At 62.3% G+C, this 22,154-nt stretch overlaps 1 protein-coding gene across 1 annotated transcript in view; it reads right to left on the bottom strand.

The window, feature by feature from the left end:
* The window catches only part of MACROD1 (mono-ADP ribosylhydrolase 1), a 145,513-nt gene that overhangs the window by 5,210 nt on the left and 118,149 nt on the right, over positions 1–22,154 (bottom strand). Inside the window, 1 exon segment of the mRNA XM_042958231.1 lies at positions 10,147–10,176. Within this exon segment, the coding sequence (XP_042814165.1) occupies positions 10,147–10,176 (30 nt within the window).

The following is a 22,154-nucleotide window of genomic DNA, read 5'->3' on the forward strand; positions in this document are numbered from 1 at the left end:
CCACCCCGTCCCAGGCTGTTCCCCCAGGTAAGCCCGGCTGGCCCTGCCCTCCTGCCCCCAGTGTGGCCTCCACACGGGCACGGGGTGGGGGCCGGGGGCCTCAGCTCGCACCCAGCCCCTTCCCCGGAGGTCGGGGGTCAGGAGGGCGAGGGTGGAGGGCAGGGGCTGGAGCCGGCAGAGGCGGGCGGCAGTCAGGCTCCTGTGGGGGCCATTTGCCAAGGCGCTTAGGATCTGTTGGCGGCTATTTGGGGTGCTGTAATATTCATGAAGGGAAGATTAGATATTTAAATTTATTCAGCAATAAATGCGTCTCAGTGGGGGAGCATTCCTCATGCTAAACAAACAAGCAAGCAGGGGCTAATTAATTATTTACAGGAACATGAGGATGCCCGGGGCCTGGGGGACAGGGGGGCGGCTGTGTCCCTGCCAGAGGGCAAGAGACCCTGACAGGCCCAGGGCCGGCTCCCCTCCCCCACCCCCCTGCCCCTCCGCTGCCCCGTGGGCCTGGCCTCCTGGGTGCCCCCTCCTGGGATTTCTTGTCCCAGAAATCCTGCCTACAAGCCTGCTGGTGGCTTTGGGCAAATCACTTCACCTGTCCGTGCCGTGCCTCAGTTTCCTCATCTCTACAAGGTCCGTAACAGCACCTCCCTCCCCACTTGGCATGAGCCTTCGTTCAGTGAGGGACTGCACCAAGGTGCCCTGCACTTTATCACTCTGTCACCTGTGTCACCTGTTTCAGATGGGGAGACCGAGGCCCGCCCCCCCCCCCCCGCCGCCTCTGTAGGCGGAAGGCTACTCTGCCTGTCAGGGCCTGAGGGGCCTGAGGGACTGACGCGCTGCAGGGTGGAGGTGGCACCCAGAAAGCCCTGGGCAGGGCGGGCTGGGACTGCAGGGGTGTGGGCCGAGGCCGGAGGGGGCCAGGGGAGGGCAGGAAGGCACCTGGCCTGGGCCCTGGGGACCACTCCCCACCCGGACATCTGACCCGGCAGGTCCCAGGGCCTGAGGAGAAGCCACCAGTCCGGCGACCCCGGTGCTACGTGCAGCTGCCTCCCAGGTCCCAGCCGCCTGCACAGAGATACCGAATGCCAGGGCTGGTGGGGGCGCATGAGGAAACTGAGTCCCTGAGAGGGCACCAGCTGGGGCAGGGGCAGATGTCCAAGCTGCCGGTTCGCCTGCAAGCCCCGAACCCCGTGGAGGACGAGCTCGGCCGTAAAGCCTGGAAGAAGGACCCACCCCGGGGCCTTGAGCCCCCCGCTCCCTCCGTCCACGCTACGCTCATCACCTCTGGTCTCCGGCCTCGTCCCAGGCCCCGCGGAGCCGCCCCGCAGAGCCTGAGAAGCCACAACCCCACGTGGTGTCCCCTTGCCGCTGGAACCACCTTCCGCTTCCGCCCACACCCTCCCGGTCGCTCATTCAATCGACAAACCCAGGGCAGCCACGAGCTCTGTGACCGGTTTGGGCTGGGCCTGTGGGGGGAGGAGGCAGAGCCCACCCTCGCGGTGCCAAGGGCGGGTGGGCACCCCAGGGAGAAGAGGGATGGACAGCAGCTCCGGTCTGTGATGTGAAATTCATTACGGGGTGAGATCAACTCCTTAAATGGGGATTTGAAAACATTAGGCCCTCATTATGTACACAGCGGCAGCGCCTCATTCATCATGCAAAAATCACTCCCGTTATTGAAAATCCCCATGGCAGCTGCTGGCAGGGGCTGGGCGACATCTTGCCCGCTGGGGGTGGGGTGTGGGCCCCACAGGCCTGCTGGGCCTCCGCTGGCATCCCTGCGGGGGGCCTGAGTCCCCTTGTCCCTCCTACCAGGGAGGGCCTGCGCCGGGGTGGGGAGCACGGTTCGCTCCAGGGACTCGGTGACTCAGTTTCCTCATCTGGAGATATTAATGGCACGCCCCATAGCGCTGTGGTGAGGGTCTCGGGATCCCTCAGAGAGAGGCTCTACGCGAGGCCTGGCCTCCGCGGCCGTGAGAGCTCAGTGTAGCTGGCTGACGTCCACACCACCACCACCATCAGCCCATCACCGTCACCATCTGGTGATGGCCGGGAGGCCTGGGGCCCTTTCTTGGGGAGGACTCGTCACTCCCTTGCTCATAAAACCTCCATGGCTCCCATGAGTCCATGAAATAAAATGCCCCACCCCAAGCACGGCTGGGGGTCCCTCCAGCCTCCACCTTAGACTGGCCTCTGGTCTCTCCCACCCACCAACTGGGGAAGGGCCCTGCGGTGGGGTGGGGGGGAAGGCTCTGTGCAGGGAGGGGACTCCCCCCCCCCGGGGGGGCTCTGCGTCACCATGAGCCCGGAAATGGGAGGAAATGAAGCTGGATAAGAGGGGAAGGAGATGGGCACAGGCGGGCCCTGTTCCGCCTTGGGAAGGCGCCTCTGAGGAGCAGAGCCCCAGCGATAGAAAGCCTGGCTTTGGGAAGCTGGGGGAGGAGGGCGCCGGCAGAGTCCAGGGCTGGGGTCGGGGCTGGGGAGGTTTGGGGGGGGAAGAGAGGGCTGCATGTGCAGGATTGGTGGAAGAAGCTAGAACTGATTCCATCCCAGCGGGAAATCGGAGCAGGGACGGGGGGGGGGTCTGGGACGGGCTCTGGCTGTGCGTGGGGCACGGGAGGGCCCTTGGCTGTTCCCCATCCAACGCTCCCGCCCTGTCTGCTCAGCTCAGGTCAGGGCCTCCCCCCGCACCACAGCCTGCGCCCCGCCACTCCAGCCTGGTACACGGTGGGACCCCAGACAAGTCTGGGCACAGGGTGCTCGGCCCTTGGGGCCCCTGCTTCCTGTGAGGCCGGCCCGGTCCAGGGAGGGCCACGGAGGCCACGCCGTCTGCCCCCTGTGCCCGCCGTGCCTCGGCTGTGGCCCTGGGCAGCTACCAGGCGGAAGTCGAGGCCCCGATGCTCTGCTCCGGGGCCTTGCTAATCCCCCAGCCCAGCTGGGGAGCAAAGGGGAGCCCGCGAGAGCAGGGAGAGAACGAGGAGGAGAAGGAGGGAGCGAGAGAGGACCAGAAATGGAGAGCAGGTGCATGGAAGAGAGACATGGGGAGTGGGCAAGAGACACTGTGCGGCTGGGAGAGACAGAGACAGAGTCACAGAGAGGGAGAGGCAGAGACAGAGAGACAGAAGACAGAGACAGAGATTCAGAGACAAAGAGACAGAAGACAGAGACACAGAGAGGGAGAGACAGAGGCAGAGACAGAGAGACACAGAGATAAAGAGGAACAGAGATAGAGGCAGAGAGGGAGCGATAGAGACAAACAAAGAGAGGCAGAGACAGAGGAACAGAGTCAGAGACAAAGGCAGAGACGGACACAGAGGCAGAGACAGAGACTCAGATGCAGAGATAGAGACAAAGACAGAGAGGGAGAGATAGAGAAAGAGGCAGAGATAGAGAGAGGCGGAGGCAGAGAGAGACGGAGGCAGAGATAGAGACAGAGAAGGAGAGACAGAGACAGAAACAGAGGCAGAACTAGAGAGAGGCAGAGGCAGAGAGAGACAGAGATAGAAGGAGGGAAAGTGAGAGACGGAGAGAGGGAGAGAGAAGGAGAGAGGAAAGAGGGTCCCACACCCCTCACCAGGGCCACGGATGTGTGTGGAGAGGAGAAGGCGGGCCCCGGGTGCTGGGTTCAGCTCAAGCCCAGGGGCCACGGCGGTGGGCCAGGGCAGGGGTGCGAACGCGCGCGCACGGGGAGAAGGGGCCCCGGGGCACAGCTGGTCCACAAGCGAGCACCTCGCTTTGGCCAGGAGCTGGACAGACAGACACCCTGCGCGTGTCCCTCAGGAGGGCGGTCTGATCGGGAGGCAGCTGGTGCTTAAACAACCACAGGAATGGGAGTCTGACGGCCAGGGGTGACAGAACACCGGCCCACGAGGGGGGCAGCGTCTGCCGGGTCCCAGCAGCCAGGACAGCGCCGGAAGGCGGCAAGCCCTCAGTTCGTGGAGCAGTAGGGGGCGGTGGCCGGGGGCCTGCCCTGACATCGGGGTAACGAGGCGGGGAAGGTGGTGGTGAGGGGACGGAGGAGCCCGTAGGCACAGGAGCAGCAGGTGCAAAGGCCCTGTGCCCGGAGAGGGCTGTGGCAGAAGCTGCTCCACCCTGGCTTCCTCGGGCAGGGGACGTCTGGGCCCCGGGGGTGCGGGAGACACACACGCTGAGCCGTGGGGAGCAGGGGCTGCGCAGGGCCCAGCGGGCAGGAGGGCAGGACGGCCGCACCCCCAGGGGTAGGAGCTGGCTCCTGCGGTCCGGAGTGTGTGGCTGGGCCGCTGACCTCCAGGAGGGAGGGAGTGTCCTTAGCAGTGAGCGCGTGTGGAGGGGACAGGGCGTGTGGAGGGGACAGGGCGGGAGCCCTGCCTGACCCCAGCCCGCCCCGCCCCGCAGGCCGGCCCTTTGGGGAGCTGGCCAGGCCGGAGCAGAGATGGCGGCCGCGTGAGCAGAGGAGGCCCTGAATTAATCTGTCACTAAAGCTTGGCCATGGCAGGCGCAGTCATGATTTAGATGAATAATTGAAACGCTCCGATACATTTATTATCCCTTTAGTGCAAAAGTGGCAGAGAAAGACGAGGGGTAATTGAAAAAGAACGCACAAATCTCCGCGAGAAAGCCGGCTCCTTATCGCCGAGTAAACATTTCAGTCCTAATAAACAGGAGAGACGCGCGTCAGGGCCCTGTCGATTCCCATCCTGATTTAGGGCCCGCCTCCCTTCTTACCATACAATAGGAGAGTGTTCAGGTTGGAAAAAAATTTTTATCGAGCCAGTAAAAGTCTCTCCAGGAGGGAGGCGGGCCAGCGGGAGTGGGCCTGGCGGGTCTCCGGGTCTCCGGGTCTGGCTGGGAGGCCGGGAGGCTGTCCCAGCCCGTCCAGTCTTTCCCCACTTCAGACCCGGGGCCCTCCACCTCCTGGGCCTCTCTATCCCTCTCTGCCTGTCCAACTCCTACTCATCCTTCAGGGTCAGAGGCCCCCTCTGCCGGGAAGCCTTCTACCAAACTGGGTCTCTCTGAGGGCGGGGCCGAGGCCCGAGTCCCGAGTCCCGACCGCCACCCACACTCAGAGCCCTGGGAAGGAATGGGGGTGTGTGTGGGGGGGGAGGGGGAGTTAGGGGGCTTCCCCAAGACTCACTGTGTTGCCAGAACGAGCCACCTTGGCCTCGGGGCCTGGTGGGGACCCAGCCCCACAATGAACCAGGCCCAAGAGTCCTGGACTCTTTGGGTTAAGTCCTTTTGGCCCCAGCAGCCCCTGGGGCCCTTGCTGAGGGTGGAGGTGTTCACAGACTCCCTTCCCTGCTCCTGAGGGGCTGCGGTCCCCTCCCACCCATAAGCACCCCACATGCGAAAACTGGGCTCACTATACCAAAGCCCTGCCGGCCAAGCCCGGGCCCCCTTTGGAGGGCCTCCTTCTGAGCCAGAGCTGCCCCAGACCCCCCTCCCCCCAATTTATTAGGTGCCTCCCCTCAGCCCAGTGCAGGGCTGTTGGACCTGTGTGCCAGCTCAGGGCAGGGCCTGGCATACAGAGGGTGCAACTACCCGCCCCCTAAACTGGCTTAGAAACCCCTAGACCACCATCCCTGAGAAGAGTGCACTCTAGTGGGGAGACAAGCCTTAAGAACAAACATAAAATACACGGATGTTAAAAGGGATCAGTGCTATGGAAAAAGCCACAGAGCAGGGTGAGAGGGTCAGCACAGTGGGCTGGGGCCTCGGCACAATTTAAACACAGTGGCCAAGGCAGGCCTACCGTGACTGATGCCTGCATGGATGGATGGGGGGCAGGTGGATCGGTAGGTGAGGGGTAGATGGATGGGTGAAGGGGGTAGACAGATGGGTGGATGGGGGGCAGGTGGATGGGGGGTAGATGGATAGCTGGATGGGGGAAGGATGGATGAGTGGAGGGGGTAGATGGGTGGGAGGTAAATGGATGAATGGGGAAGGAAGGTGGATGGGTGGAGGGAGTAGATGGGGGGGTAGAAGGGGGAGTGGAGGGAGTAGATGGGGGTAGATGGGTGGGGGGGGGATGGGGTTAGATGGCCGGGTAGAGGGGATAGATAGATGGATGAATGGAGGGTAGATGGATGGGTGGAGGAGGTGGATGGATGGGAGGGTGGATGGACGGATGGATGGATGGATGGACGGATGGATGGATGGACTGACGGATGGATGGATGGACGGATGGATGGATGGACGGATGGATGGATAGGAGTAAATGGGTGGGTAGAGGGGTAGATGGATGAATGGAGGGTAGATGGATGGGTGGAGGAGGTGGATGGATGGGAGGGTGGATGGACGGACGGATGGATGGATGGACGGATGGATGGATGGACTGACGGATGGATGGATGGACGGATGGATGGATGGACGGATGGATGGATGGATAGGAGTAAATGGGTGGGTAGAGGGGTAGATGGATGAATGGAGGGTAGATGGATGGGTGGAGGAGGTGGATGGATGGGAGGGTGGATGGATGGATGGATGGATGGATGGACGGATGGATGGATGGACTGACGGATGGATGGATGGACGGATGGATGGATGGACGGATGGATGGATGGATAGGAGTAAATGGGTGGGTAGAGGGGTAGATGGATGAATGGAGGGTAGATGGATGGGTGGAGGAGGTGGATGGATGGGAGGGTGGATGGACGGACGGATGGATGGATGGACGGATGGATGGATGGACTGACGGATGGATGGATGGACGGATGGATGGATGGACGGATGGATGGATGGATAGGAGTAAATGGGTGGGTAGAGGGGTAGATGGATGAATGGAGGGTACATGGATGGGTGGAGGAGGTGGATGGATGGGAGGGTGGATGGACGGATGGATGGATGGATGGACGGATGGACGGATGGATGGACGGATGGATGGATAGGAGTAAATGGGTGGGTAGAGGGGTAGATGGATGAATGGAGGGTAGATGGATGGGTGGAGGAGGTGGATGGATGGGAGGGTGGATGGACGGATGGATGGATGGATGGACGGATGGATGGACGGATGGACGGATGGATGGACGGATGGATGGATAGGAGTAAATGGGTGGGTAGAGGGGTAGATGGATGAATGGAGGGTAGATGGATGGGTAGAGGGAATAGATGGAGAGGTGGGGGGGTAGATGGGTGGGAGGTAAATGGATGAATGGGGAAGGAAGGTGGATGGGTGGAGGGAGTAGATGGGGGGGTAGATGGGGGAGTGGAGGGAGTAGATGGGGGTAGATGGGTGGGGGGGGGATGGGGTTAGATGGCCGGGTAGAGGGGATAGATAGATGGATGAATGGAGGGTAGATGGATGGGTGGAGGAGGTGGATGGATGGGAGGGTGGATAGACGGATGGATGGACGGATGGACGGATGGATGGATGGGTGGATGGACGGATGGACAGATGGACGGACGGATGGACGGATGGATGGATGGATAGGAGTAAATGGGTGGGTAGAGGGGTAGATGGATGAATGGAGGGTAGATGGATGGGTAGAGGGAATAGATGGAGAGGTGGGGGGGTAGATGGGTGGGGGCAGGTAAATGGGTGGTCATAGGAACGTAGGGAGTGGGTAGAGGACTGAATCCCTGTGGGGCTGGACTCAGGAGAAGAGGGAGAAACTTCAGCGGACGCCATGGGAAGACAGAGGTGGGTCTGGGCAGAGCCAGGGGGGGGACCTGGGCTGCCGAGTCCCAGACGACTCGTGCTTGTGGCTCCCACCCAGGCAGTTCTGGGGGGTCAAGGCTGGGTGGGCTGGCGGGCAGTAGAGCTCACAGGTGGCAGACAGGAGGGCCGAAGACATCGAGTCCCCATCCCAGCCCCAGGCAGGCCCCAGGCCCCTCCCAGCCCCAACCTCGCCCCTCCCACGATCCCCTCCCTGCCACCTCCACCTTGTTCCAATCACATTAGCAGAGTGACAGCCCCAGCGAACACTCACGGCGGCTCCATAAATCTCAGCTGGCGTTAAAAGGCTGGACTCGGGGCTCACTTCCTCCCGGGTCCTGGCCCACCCCATCCATCTCTGCGTCAGTCAGGCAGCGCTTGGGGCCTGCTCCAGCCTCCTCTCCCCCACAGTGCTGCAAGAAGGGGAGCTGGAGGACCCCCAATAGGCCTCCCCACTCCATCTAGCCAGAACAGGTGCCCTTTGACCCCCAGAGTGAGGTCAGCAGGCCCCCTACCAGCCACTCCCTGCCCTGCCTAAAGCCTCGAAGGCCCCCCCGCCCCCGCCGCCTTCCTCAGCAAGCCCTCCGCTTAACCCATGAAGCTGTCCCTGCCTCTTTATAGTCCATTCATTCATTCAACGACCATTTAATTGAGCACCTACTATATGTGCCAGGCCCGGTTCTAGTTGCCGGAGACACAGTGGTGCCCCCCCGAGCTTTGTTCTCAGCGGGGAGACAGACGGTAGACAATGACCCTAATATACAAGTGACAAACAGAAGAGCAGGGTGAGGTGAAGGGAGAGGGGGGATACAGGCTGGGGCGGGGACAGGGGCCAGGGTGGGCCTCCCTGACAAGGTGGGGAGCACGGAAACCTTGCGAGAGGTGAAGGGGGCAGCCACAGGCTGGGGAAGAGGGTTCCAGGCGGAGGGCACAGCCTGCACACAGGCCTGAGGCAGGAGCGAGCAGGGAGGCTGGTGCCGAGTGAGGGAGGGCTGGGCAGTGGCAGTGAGCCTGGCAGGTGGCTGGGGGCCCTGGTGGACCTTGACTCTGAGCCAGGTGAGAGCCCTGGCAGAGTTTTGGGCGGGAGAGGGGTGATGGACCTGACTTGGGGTTTAAGAGGCCCACACCTCTTGGTGGTCCTTAGCCTCCCAGAACTGCAGGGCTAAAAATCCAGCTCCCCACGGGGTCGGTGAGGCTCCGGTGTCACCTCCTGCCTCCCCTCCGCCTGGCTGGGCTGCGACGGCTCCAATCTTGATCTCCCCCAATGTCCCATGTTCTCCCTCACTCCGGGCCTCCGCCTGTGCTGTTCCCTCTGCCCAGGACACCCTTCCCGATGCTCCCACCCATTCCTCGGGTCCCAGTGTAGGCCCCACCTCCTTCCAGGAGCCCTGCTCCCCCATCGCACGGACCACCCTGTGCAACGGTGGGTGCCTCCATCTGTATCGTGAGCTCAGGGAGGGCACGGACCAGGCCCCTCTGGTCCAGCACCCGGCTCGGGGCCCAGCCTGCAGTAGGTGCTCGATCACTGGCCGATGAATAAACAGGCGAAGAGGAGGGGTGTCTGAACGGCAGGTGTCAAATCAGCTACGGCCCCCCGAGTTTTCCAAAAGGGACGGGCTTCCGAACAAGGTCCTGGATGGGCCCCCAGCGAAGCCCCTCATTCTGTGAGGCCTCCAGGACAGCTGTGACCTCCACAGGGACAGTGGAGGAGAAGTGGGGGAGGGAGGGAGGGAGGGAGGGAGGGAAAATCTGTCTGGCCACAAACAGACCCCCCCCACCCCCCCATACACACACCCGTCCTGCATCCTGGCCGGTCACCGACAGCTCTTAGCGTTGTTCTTATTTATTCCTGACCTTCGCTGCCCCTTTTATTTTCCCCCTTTTAAAACCTGGCCCGGGCCCCGCCACTGCTGCCGTAAACACGGCCCCCGGGATTTATCCGACGGCGCATTAACCCCTGCCCCCCAGCTCACCAATCATGCTGCTGCCCGTGTAGACAGCGGGCAGTCCAGCCAGCGGGGGACCGAGGGGCTGGGGGCGAGGGGCTGGAGTGGCCTGCCTGGGCAGTGCTGGCCAGGGGAGGCAGGCCTCGGGGGGGGGGCACAGGGACTGCCCCCACCGTGGCACCTGCTGACCTATATAGCCTGTAGCCCTGGAGGCTGGGCCCACCGTGACCTCCTACCTCTGGCCCACCCGGTTCAGCTGGAACCCCTGCTTCCCGGTGGTGAACCACGGCGAACACACGAGTCTTTCTGGCGGGGGTGGGGGGGGGCTTCGCGGTTGGCAGAGCCCTCCCTGACCCTGTGAGGCCTTGTCCTGGGTGCGGAGCCACCCTCCGAGGTTACAGCGTGGAGCAGAAACGATCATTTTGCCCTCACAGGTGCGGAGGCTGAAGCCTAAGGGCTGGGCTTTTCCCATCACACCTGCAGCCCCCCCCACCTCCGGATTCCGGATCCCAGTCCCTCTCAACCCTCAAGTGTCCCTCCCCCGCCCCTTCCAGGCCAGGAAGCACTTACCACCGCCACCTCCTAGCAGGGAGCTGTTGGCTGCAAGAGAGAGAGAGAGAGAAAAGCCAGTCAGTGGGGGAGTGGCAGGTGGGCCAGCAGCTTGGGGGGGGGGGGGGGATGGGAGGCTTGTGGCTGGTCCAGGCCCCCGGGGTCTTCAGACTCTGGGCACAGGGTCTTCTCTGAGGGGGGGCACACAGCACACAGGGGGCAGTGGTGAGGGCCGGGACTTCCTTTCCTGCTGGGGCTCCTAAAGGGCCTGGGGTTTGCAGGGGGGTGGGGTGGGGGGTTCCCCCGAGCCACCAGGGCCCAGCCGCTCACCCTAGAAACAGCCACATGCGGGGTCTGGAGGGACACAAGACCTGTGGCCACACGCATCCTTTTGAATAAAAGGATTCACTGTTTTGACCCAGCATCTCCCGAAGCCCGCCTGTGCCAGGCCTGGTGCAGAGACGTGCCCTGGTCCCTGCCCTTGGAGCTCACAGGCAGCCGGGGGGGGGGGGGGGCACAACCTGAGGCCACTAGAAGATACACTGTGTTGTCGCAGCTGTGCTAAGTACCGCCCAAGGAACGAGTGTGGTGGTGGCGGGGGCGGGGGGTGGGGGGAGGGGGCTGTGAACCAGGGCTGGGCGCCCCTAACAGACGGCAGTGACCGTGTGCCAGGTAAGGGCCCCATCCTGGGGCGGCACAGTGAGGGCACAGAGCACCAGGCCCGGAGCCAAAGCCGGTTCAGCAGATGGGTGACTCGGGCCACCTCGCCCTGTGCCTCAGTTTCCCCCGGGGAAGAACAGACCCATCTCACAGGGCCGGTGTGAAGGTCGAGGGGGACAGAGAGAGCCCCGGACCGGACGCAGACTGGAGGCTGCTGGCGCTGCCCCGCCCATCTCGCTCTGCCGGGCCCGCTGACCCCCTCCGGCCTCCCCACGGGGCTGATGCGAGGACGAAGCGAGGCTGGAAGCCTCTCGGCCGCCGGCACGTCGGGGCCGTGCGGGTCAGTGGCCCTCACCAGCCGGGGCTCCGGCTCCTGGCCACGCAGCTGCGTCCGTGTTAACTGCTGGTGCTAATCAGGGTAAGTGATGGGCGAGACAGGGCAGGTGCTGCCCAGGTGGGGAGACCAGCTGTGCCTCGGCCCCCGGGGCCCCGGGGGTCCCGGCTCCCAGCTCCTCCACCCCACCTGCCTTCCGGGGGCCCGGGGCAGCCCCTCTGTAGGAGGGGGACACGGAGCAGAGCCCGGAGTGGGGGGCCACTTCCGGGCCGGCCGGGCCGCAGGCCCGGGGTGCCGTGCGGAAGCTGTGGACCCTGCTAAGTGGTGTCGCGAGGCTCTGAGTGGCTGGTCTCCCAGAGCTGACAGCTCTTCGCTTGGGGAATAATTAATTCCACAGCCCGAAAACCCAGGGCTGCGAGTTGCCACGTTACTTGCGAGATTAATACAAGCAGCTAATTAAGATGGAGAGGCGAGGAGAGGCTGGGCGCTCCCAGAGCAGGGCTGGGGGGCTGCGGGGAACGCGTGGGAGGAAGGCGGGCGGAGCAGGCAGGGAGGCAGCTGGGAGCCGGAGCTGGAGCCTCGGAGGGGCCGGGCGGGACCCCCAGGCAGCCGTGGGCAGGCCACCGAAGGGCTGGGCTCCCCAAGGCTCTGGACGGGGCTGCTGCCCCAGGAAAGCATCTTCCAATGAGCCGTGGAGGACTGCCTGCCTGCCTGCCTGCCTGCCTGCCAGGCACAGACTCGTGGCTCTGCACAAACGGTCCCACTTACTATCATAACAAATGGGAGGTGAGGGTTGCTCCCGCTTTACGGAGGAGGAACCCGAGGCCGGGGGGGCAGGGGTTGGGTTGCCCAGTGGCAGCGGCAGGATCAGAACTGGGTCTGACTCTGTAGTGAAGCCACCAAGCAGGCTGGCCTCAGGGCAGCCTGGCCCAGGCCTGGCCCCCCCCCCCCCCCCGAGGATCTCCCCTTGGCTAGGGCTGGGGCTCGCCTCTTCCGGCACAGAGGCCCCTCCGGCGCAGTCGGGACCCACCTCCCCCACCCCAAGGCGCAGGCAGAGAGGAGGGCCTGGGTGTGCGGACGGCCCTGCCCTGGAGCCAACAGGCGAGGCCTGGGCATCTCGGGTCGGTCCAGAGCAGCCCCGGCAGCTGTCGGGAGCTGCCCTCCACGGGCCTCCCCCACCTCCCCCCATCACCTCTCTCTCTTAATTAACACCGGCCACAAACGAGCTGGCTCCCGCTCGCAGAGGGCTCGGTGCCCAATGCGTTGGCAGTAAGCCTCGAAGGGGCGGGAGGGGAAGGGGCGCCGACCTGCCGTTCTGCCGACCTTCCGGGAGGGGCCGACCCCCGCCTGCCGGGCATCCCCTGAGCCCCACCGTGTGTAGGTCTTCCTAGGTCAAGGGACTGGGGCCAACTGGTCCGATGCATCCAGGGGCTGAGGAGGGAGGCGGGCCAGGGGCAGAAAGGATTTCACCAGGCTGAGCCAGGGGAAGGCGGGCCTGGTGGCCAGGTGGTTTTACCTTACCCAGGTGGGAGAGAGCGGCCAGGGCTGGCACGGGGGATCAGTCTTGGGCTGCACAGAGGACCTGGTTACCAGCTTCCCCCAAGCTGAGCAGGTGGCCTAGGAAGGCAGGGTCCCCTTCCTCCAGCCCACTAGGTTGACAGTTCTGTGAGTGGGGGCTCAGGGGTAGGGCGGCGACCCGGTGGTCTGGACCCAACTCCCCCTCTCCTCTTTCTCCTGAGGCCCTGCCTGACCCCTCTCCCCCAGGGGCCTGGATGCCTGGTCACCCGGTGCCCCCATAAAGCTGCCCAAGACACGGACGGCTGGGCCAGGATGCTTGAGGAAATGGCCTGGAGGCCTGGGGAGAACACGGGAAAAGGGGGGGGGCAGCCCAGCCTCCCATCCGAAGCACGGCGGTTCCGGGCCTGCCTGCCCCCCGGGCCAGAGCTGGCCTTCACCCGACCCGGACACTGGCCTTGAGTCTCCAGCTCCTTCTCTTCTGCTGTCCCCACCATGCTCCCTTCCATTTGGTTTAAGCTCTAAATCAAAACTGATCATTAGCCCATTTTTCAGATGAGGAAACCGAGGCTCACAGAAGGATGGGGGCGGGTGGGGCGGGGCTTGACCCAGGATGGCCGCTTGTCAGCGTCCTTCTTCTTTTTAAAAAGTACTTTATTCTTTTTAAGTCATCTCTACACCCAACATGGGGCTCGGACTCACTAATTCCAAGATCAGGAGTCGCACGCTCCACTGACTGAGCCGCCCAGACGCCCCGATCAGCGTCCTTCTTCTTAACCGCTGCATGCTCCCTGGGTCTCAAAGTGTTCCTGACGTCTCCTTGCCGAGTCGCGGCAATGGGTAAGCAGCCGCGTGCTGTGGGGACAAGCTCTGGACATCCAGCTGAAGCCAGGCTTCGTGACCTGGCCTCACCCAAGGGATCCAAATATGGCCCAGCAGAGCAGGGGGCTCCGAGCTCCTGAGGGGCCGAGTGAGCTGAACTCAGCCTGGGATTTGGATACAGGGACCTGGGACTATAGGCCTAGTCTGGCTTGGGCAGGAGCAGGGGCTGGGGCTCCTGGGGGCATCACTCCCTTCCTCCATATGTTCTGAATGCCTTTCCCTGCCCTCACGCTACCCCTCAAGCAGGGCACTCCCCCAGACCCCCATTCCACCCTCTGCCTGCTCCACACCTTCTCAGGCCCAGGGCATGTCCTCTGGGGGACCCAGCCCGTCCCCCTGCCCCAGCACTTGTGTCCAGAGTGGCTCCCGAGCTCCCAGTCCCAGGTGGGGCGGGGCACGCAAATGCCCTGGCAGGTGAGGGAGGTATAAGATCTGCTGAAGCCTGAGGCTGGGAGGGCTTCCCAGAGGAGGTGGCATGTGAGCTGAGGCTTGAAAAGAAAAGGCATGCAGGGAGGGGCGAGGGCGAGCTCTGTGAAAGGGCCTGATGGGTCTGAGCATTCCCCTGGGCAGGATGACCAGCCCGGGGCTCTATGTGCTGGGGCAGCGCGAGGTTGACTCTGCCTGACTCCCAGCAGGCGGGAGCCAGGGGCCAGGATGGGACTGAGCCAGAACAGCGGAGCTGGGAGCTGAGGGGGGCGGCGGGGGGCAGAGTGGAGGCCCCGGGGCACACAGACACCCCTTCTTCTTCTGGTTGCCCCCACTACCCACCCCTCCTGCCCCTGCCAGGCAGCACCTTGTTAAAAGAGCGGCCCCCCACTCGGAGGGCTGCGCAGGGCCGAGCGGGCGGGCGTGTGCCTGCATCCCATAATACTTCCGGCGACGCATGAAAATGTAATTTCTTTCAAAATCAGAAGAGTAAATGAACTTTGAGTTAGAAAATATTTTTAGTATATAATGTTAATACGTTCTGTCTTTATGCCAACAAACTCATAAAATCAACTTCTAACATACATCTTTTTATGTTTGTTATTAATCGTCCTGTGTATTTAGGTGATCCTGTCTAATATACGTATATACTTTTAATTTTTTTTTCATGTGTATTTATTTTTGAGAGAGAGACAGAGCGTGAGCAGGGAGAGAGAGAGAGGGAGACACAGACTCGGAAGCAGGCTCCAGGCTCTGAGCTGTCAGCGCAGAGCCCGACATGGGGCTCGAACTCACGAACCGCAAATCATGACCTGAGCCTATGGACGCTCAACCGACTGAGCCACCCAGGCGCCCTGCCGTCTAATATATTTTTATAGGGAAAGGGCCCACAACAGCCGGGGCCTGGGCTGGGTAAGCTCCTACTCCTTTAACCCTTACCCCGTGTGGAAGCTGTGTCACCAACCCATTCTACAGATGAGAGAGCTGAGCCACAGAGAACAGTCTTCTCACAAGGCAAACCTGAGCAGCTTCTGTTTTACGCCCAGTTTCCTGATGCAACCCTCCCAAAGCTCCCCTTTGCTCCCAGGATAGGGAACTGACCCCCAGGGGCGCCTGGCTGGCTCAAGTCAGTAGAACATGGGGCTCTTGATCTACTGGTCATGAGTTCGAGCCCCACATTGCGGGTAGAGTTTACTTAATAACAAACAAACAAACCCGGCCCCTTGGATGGGGCCCAGTGGCTCCTCCCCTCTTCCCCTTCCTCTTTCCTCTCCCCCTCCCCCTCAGACACACTCCGGGCCCTCAAACTTGCTTCATTTTCTCCAGCCCCAGGGCCTTTGCATGGGCTGGGACTTCAACATCCCCCCACCCAGAGAGCCAGCCTCGAAGGGCACGCCCAGTTACCGGAGGGCTCCTGGGGGTCATAAATCACTGCCTCCAGCGTCCTTACCTCCTAGGTCAGTGCCTGCTACTCGGTCACCCAGTGCTGTGGGTGTCATTCACACTTGTCCCCAGCTCCCCGCACAGAGCCCGGTGCACAGGAGGTGACCGTCAACAATTTACTGTACGGCCACCCGCGGGTCTGCCGGGCTCTGCAGCCCAGGCTCTCGTCCACCAGGACTTGCAAAAGAGCCTACCCTAGGCGCCCCCGGGGGCCAGGACCTGGGGTGCGGGTGTGCAGGTGACAGGGTTGGTCCAAGGGCAGTGACAGGAGGCCACGTAGAGCTGCTCGGGCTCTCCCCTGACAAATCCTCCGGCCCAGGGTGTGGGAGGCGAGGGGGCACTGAGCGGGGGCTGGGCTGCCAGAGAGGAGACTCGGTGACCCGAGGAAAGCGCTGAGCAGGTTACTGGGCCAGGGAGAGGCCGGGTGAGCGGGCACAGCGGTGACTTTGAGGCAGTCACAGCCCCTCCGTGTGCTGAGGCTGCTGCTGCTGCTTCCATGTGCTTCAAATGCCTGAGAGGCCGCCAGCCAGGCTCGGGGAGGTGGGGGGTGCTCCCCCCAACCCCCCAGCCCCTCAGCCTGGCCCACCCCCCTCCACCCTCCCTCAGAAGGCTGGATCTTAGCTTTCTAGCATTTGACAAACACACATCCGGCCCCTACTGTGTGCCGGGCTCCGGGACACAGCCGGGCAAGGCGCTGCGGGCACGGAGCTCATTATCTAGCACGCAGAACAAGAATAAACTTGAACAAGGATTACCATTTGTGTCAGAGGTGGGGGAGAATGGCTGGGCCCAGCGGTGGGGGGGAGGGGGTGGCCTGGAAGGAGTCAAGGAAATGCGGAACATAAGGAGCCAGCTGCCAGGGGCAGGGGAAGGCCTGTGCAAAGGCCCGGGGGCCGAGTGAGGAGGTCACTCTAGTTGAAGCAGAGTGAGTGGGGGAGAGAAGTAGGAGAGAAGGTCAGAGTCTATGGAGGCAAGAGCAGCTCAAGGCGGACAAGAAGGGGACCCGCTGGCTCCTGCCTGGTGCAGGGGATCCCTCCCGGGCCTGGAGAGGGAGGAGACCCTCCCCCAACGCCTGTGCGGCTCCCATCACTACTGTTCCATGGCAGCCACCCCATGCCTGGCCGAGCCCCCGCTATCACCAGCACCCCAGCGTCTCGCACAGCGCCTGGTACCTGCGAGGCGACCACTGACCGACTGGCAGCCTGGCCCTGCCAGGAGGGTTAGGGGAGTGGCCTTTGTCCTTGGGACAGCAGCGCCATTGGCTGCCCCCACTTCCCGCAGGCCTGCGGTGGGTATCTGTGTTACTCGAGGGTGAGTTGTTTAAAACATGCTTTAGATTAGAAATGTCCCACAGATGGAATAAAATGTGACACGTGCTGAATTTGTGAAGATAAAACGAGACTTCAAAGGCATCTCAAGCTGCGAAAGCAGTTGCCGTGTTTGACAGACTCTGTCCCCCAGGCCAAGGTCACTGTCCTCCCAGGTGGGGCTGCCTCAGGGGGTGGGGGATGTGAGGCTTACTGGACATTCCCAGGGCTGGGGGTGGGGAGCAGGGGCCTCACGGTGGGGGGACAAGGGGGCTCACACACCTACAGGCTTTATCATTTAACCTATGTGTGCATGTGGACACCCATCCCTTCCCGCCCTATTTACAGATGGGGAAACTGAGGCACAGGGAGGCAAAGTGATTTGTCCAAGGCCACCGCCCTTAGCAGGAGGAGTCCCCGCCCAGGTGCTTTGCAAGTCCTGGTCCCGAAACCCTCAGCGGCGATCTTGGGCCAGCCCAAGATCCAGCCCCCGGGGCCTCGGTTTCCTCATGTGCGGGTGGGGGGGGGGGCCAGCTAACTGAGGCCCTTGTGGGGCATAGATGATACAGTTTAAAATGCCTGTAAAACTGTTACGGCGTCAGGGTTTCACAGTGGCAGCGGGTGGGGGCGTCGGGGTCCCCGGTCAGCCAGGGAGAAGGGTGTCTGCCTGATGACAGGCACATCGATACTCTCAACAGCAGCTTCTTGGGGAGAGCCATGGGGACCTTCCAGGCTGCGCGGCTCTATTTTACACATGGGGAAACTGAGGCTCAGAAAGCGTGTGGCCCGAGGCCGGAGCCGGGGCCACTAAGCACCCCACTGAGCCAGATCTGGCTTGCCTGCCTTCAGGATTGAGCCCCCACTCCATCTTCTCTGAGCAGCACCCTGTGATTCCCTAAATCTGTTGGGAGCCATACCCAGCTGGGCTCCCCTTCTGGGGTCTCCCTCTCCCACTGGTCCTGTGTCAGGAGGCTCCCTTCACCACCAAGGTCTCCTGAATCTTGGATCAGCCTCCTTCAGTCCTCCCCACACCTCCTGGCTCCCATCCCGCTGGCTCGATAGCCCCACCCCTCCGCCTACCCCAGGAGGCCCTCCCCAACGCCTCTGCCTACAAAAGCCACCCACTCAGCCATTTTAGCTCAGAGCAGGTGCCCAGGCTGTGGTTCCTGCCGGCCTGGGCCTTCCCTTCGCCTCCTCCTGCCTGGGTTTCTTGGGCTCTGCCCCTGGAGACCCAACCTCCCAGCCACCCACCCCCAAGCTGGACCCCAGGCCCTTGGACCCCCAGTCCCCCTCGACACCCACTCTCCAAGACCCATCCCCAGGCGACTTCCACTTATTGGTATTTCGTTATACAAGAAATTCACGTTGATTGCCCCAAATTGGATAATATACATAAACAAAAAGCGAAAGAAAGTGAGTCACCCAGCCCCTGTCCCTAGTCTCCTGCAGGACCTCTTTAAACAAAAACAAAAAAATGGTTAATAACGCATTTATCGAGCAAATTCTCTGTGCCAGGCACCGGGCCAAATATTTCCAGTGGAGTCTTTCAATCCCTCCCTCCCCGGAGAGCCTAAGGAGAGGGGACTATGATTTTTCCCACTTTACAGATGAGGAAATAGAGTCTCGGCCAGGTTGCGGGACTTGCCCAAGGTCACGCCCCTGGGAAGCGGGGGTTGCCGGGATTTGAACCAGGCGGTCTCGATTTCGGAGGCACCGCTGCGGAGGGCGGCAGGGCCCTGGGACCCCAGCCGCCTGGGCCTCCCCTCCCCCCAGGAGCCAGGGGGCCGGCGCTCACAGCCGCACCATTAGCATAACCATGAGCATCCCTGAAACCCAATTACCAGGAGATGGCTTGGGCCCCAGCCAGCCGGGTGCAGTCTCCATCTTTGCAGGAATGAGGGGCCGGGGCGGAGGGAGCCCTGGCGCATAGGAGATCGGCTGGCGGGGGGGGGGGGGGGGGGGGGGGGGGGGGGCGGGGGGGGGGAAATGTCCCGGGTGGGGGCGGAGTCGGAGGCCCCTCCTCCACGGCTGGGATCCGCGTGAGTAGGTAGCCTTGACCCCTCTGCTCATCTCCAGCTGCACAGGCCTCGGGGTCACAGGTTCCTCCACCCCCAGCTTGCTGGGTGACCCCAGGCAGCCCCTAGCCCTCTCTGAACCTCAGTTTTCTTCCCGAAAGGAGAAAACCAGCCTCCATTCGAGCAGACCGCAAACCGTGGGTTTGGAAGCGAAAAGAGTGTTGACCCGAACAGCCCGGTGGGCTGGGCCTCCATTTCTAACATCCCCGCGGGGCCCAGTCACTGCCTCCTCCTTGGGCAGCTCCTCTGCCGCCCGTCACGCCCGTCACCCTCCGGTCCATCCTCTCCCCGGCAACTGATCCTTTTTTTTACCACTTCGGGGGCACGAAAGCCATGCGGGCACGTTGCCCGGGGGCCCATGCGCGGGCACGCTCCCGCGCGTGCACACAGCCCACCCACCACCCAGCCCAACACATACGGGTCACAGAAGAGTTGACGCCCTCCCCCCCACCCACACCGGAAGGCACTGCCCTGAATCTGGCCTGCCTTTTCTTTCGAGGTTTACTTTGTAGGCCCCTCAACCACATATCACCTGCGTCTGTGTGCCCGGGTGTTGTAGGAAAAGTAGAGCCGCTGGGACCAGCTGCCAGGGTTCACGGCCATGCTTGGGGGATTCATCCAGACCGGCGCAGGCCATGCTGGCTGGTCCTGGCTGGTCCGTTTCCACCGCTGTGTAATATGCCAGCCTGGGGCTGTGCCGCCCCCATCCACCCCTCCCCCCCTGCCCAACAGTCCAGCGCGCCCAGTCTTGTTTCTGGAATGCAGCGGCAGGTATCACCTTGCCCGCACCCCGGATGTACACGGATGTACACGTGCTGCAAGTTCTCTCGGGTGTCCGCCCGCCTGGGAGCGGGACCGTGGGGGCTGCGGTATTACGCACAGCTTTAACTTTACTAGTTATCGCCAAATTGCTCTGCAAAGTGGTTGTTCGGAGGATCGTTTTAAAATATAAATTAGATCGTGTCACTTTCCTGCTTAAAACTCTTAAATAGCTTCCTATTACACTTAGAATAAAATCCATGTTCCTCTCCGTGAAGGCACAGCAGCATCCCACACTCTGCTCTCTGCTCCCTCCCCTTCCCCCCTCCCCCCAGTCTCCTGGCCTCTTTTCGCTTCCTTGAATAGTTCTGGTTCTTTTATGCCCCAGGGCCTTTGCATATACCACTCCTTCTCCCTCTGCCGCCAGGCATACTCTTCCAGCTCTTCCCAGACTGGCTCCTTCTCATCTTTCAGGTCTCAGGGAAAATGTCACCTCCTCTACGAGGCTTCCTCTGACCACCCAACTGAAATGTCTCCCACCCTGTTCCTCTTACTGCCTCGTTTATATCCTTTGGAGACCACACCTTGGTCCCGTAATGATCTTGTCTTCAAATTCGTTTACTGGTTTTATTACCAGCATGGCAGCCTATGGGAGGGAACCTAGTCTGCCTTGTCCATTCCTGTACCCCAGAAGCCAGCACAGGCCTGGAACCAAACAGCTACTCTTAGTGCCTGCCATTCATTCATTCAACGGGCATTGATTTGCCCCCTGGTCACGACGTCTGGAGGAATGAATGAGCTCCGTGAATTGGGGGCTGTGATTCATCTCCCGTGGTGGGGAGCCATGGCAGGTGCCGGAGCAGGAGCAGCAGGGTCGGGATTGCACTTCAGAAAGACCCTCCTCAGAGCTGAAGATTGAAGGGGGTGGACTTGGAGGCAGGAGTGGGTAGGGGTGGGGGGAGGACGGCGGTGGCCGAGGATGGGCTGACAGAGGGCCAGGAGAGGTAATGCTGAACCCACAGCGACCAATTAGAGGACTGTGGGAGACAGGATCGGATCCGGCATGGGATCGGCCTCCAAACGTGGTCAATGGAAGGAGCACTTTGTGTGTGAGGAAACAGTGGGGGCTCCAGGCACCCCCCACCCCGACCCCCTCACCTAATCGCTGCAGGAAGCTGGGAGGGAGCTCTCCCCGTGATTGCAGAGAGGGTAGCAGAAATCCAGAGTTTCCTCCTTAGACACCCGTGAGGCCCCCTTGGCCTAGCCCGGCCCCTCCATGTACAGACGGAAAACTGAGGCCCTAGAAGGAAAGGACCCAGAAGAAGACCGCACAGCTGAATCCTCACCCTTGTGACTCTTGGGCTATTAGGTGCTGGACGGAGGCCAGACACTCCTTTCTCAGAAGAGACTCAGCCGCCACTTGCTGCACAGAGAATTGAAGTCAGACACCAGAAAGGACTTCCTCAGAAACTTCCCCCTGGTCAGGCCCACCTCCTCTAACATCTTTGACTCTCAGGACACAGGGCTGGGGAGGGAGCTCATTCAAGGTCACTCAGCCAAGAGGAGGCAGTTCTGTCTGACTCTAAAACTTAGGGGTGCCAGGAGGCCAATGGGCAGGGCCAGGTGGGGTGGGGGGGAGGGGTCCTAGCTCCCTCCCATTCCAGACCCTGAGGGCCCGGGAGCCCAGGGTGGCCCCCTGTCCTGCAGGCCTCGGGGTGGCCATCTCCCCACTCCCAGGCCGTGTCCTTGGGGACACGGTAGGATCGCAACCTGGTTCCTGCCCTGGCTGCCTCAGGTCCCCCCCTGAGCCGAGCACCGAGCACCCCGGTCCTCTCCGTCCTCCTTCCTGCTCTCCCAGCTGGGGATCCACTCCCAGGAGGGAGGAGAGGGAGGGAAGGGGAGGAGGCTGGCACAGCAGCCATTGGTATGCGAGGCCGAGCCTCAGCCCCTCCAAGGCCCAGCCTTTTCGGCTCAGCTCTTTAAGAATCCCTCCTCGCAGCGTGGTGGTTGCTGGGCAACCCCCCCCCAGGGGCTGGCGCCCTCCCCCCCGCCCCCTCCCCCCTTCTGGCTCCTCCTAGCGGCCCCGTCTCAGCAGCATACTTAGCTCAGAACCTGTCAGGCCTGGCTGCACCTGTGCATGGCAGGTGTTGGGGGGGGGGGGCTTGAGTGACCCCATCCAGACCCAACCCTGGACCACCAGCACTCGGGGTGGGGGAGACCCCCAGCTCAGGACACCCTATCCCAACACTCCCACTGGCACCCCCCCCTTACTATCTTCAGTGGCTCGAACTGCCCAGAGGTGTTGGAGCCTGTTGGAGGGGGGAGAGAGCCCAAGGGGGAGGGGCCAAGAGCTCTCTGAGTCCCTGAGGAGGTGGTCTGTGGGGACAGTAGGCCTTGGGAGCCCCTGGGCGGCGGAGTAGACACAGGAAGTACACTTGGACTGGGCCCGGGGGGGGGGGGGGGGGTGGGGGGGGGAGAAGGAGAGGTGGAGCAGAGTTCAGGGCTCCGGAGGGGGTCACGAGAGGCACGGTGACGGGGTGGGGGTGTCACTGGAGGTAGGGGGCTCCCAGCAAGAGTCTCTGAGGCTCGAATCTCAAAACCCTAGGTGGGGGGTAATCTCCGCCTCCA

The sequence above is a fragment of the Panthera tigris genome, chromosome D1 (assembly GCF_018350195.1).
Source record: "Panthera tigris isolate Pti1 chromosome D1, P.tigris_Pti1_mat1.1, whole genome shotgun sequence".
Lineage (NCBI taxonomy): Eukaryota > Metazoa > Chordata > Mammalia > Carnivora > Felidae > Panthera > Panthera tigris.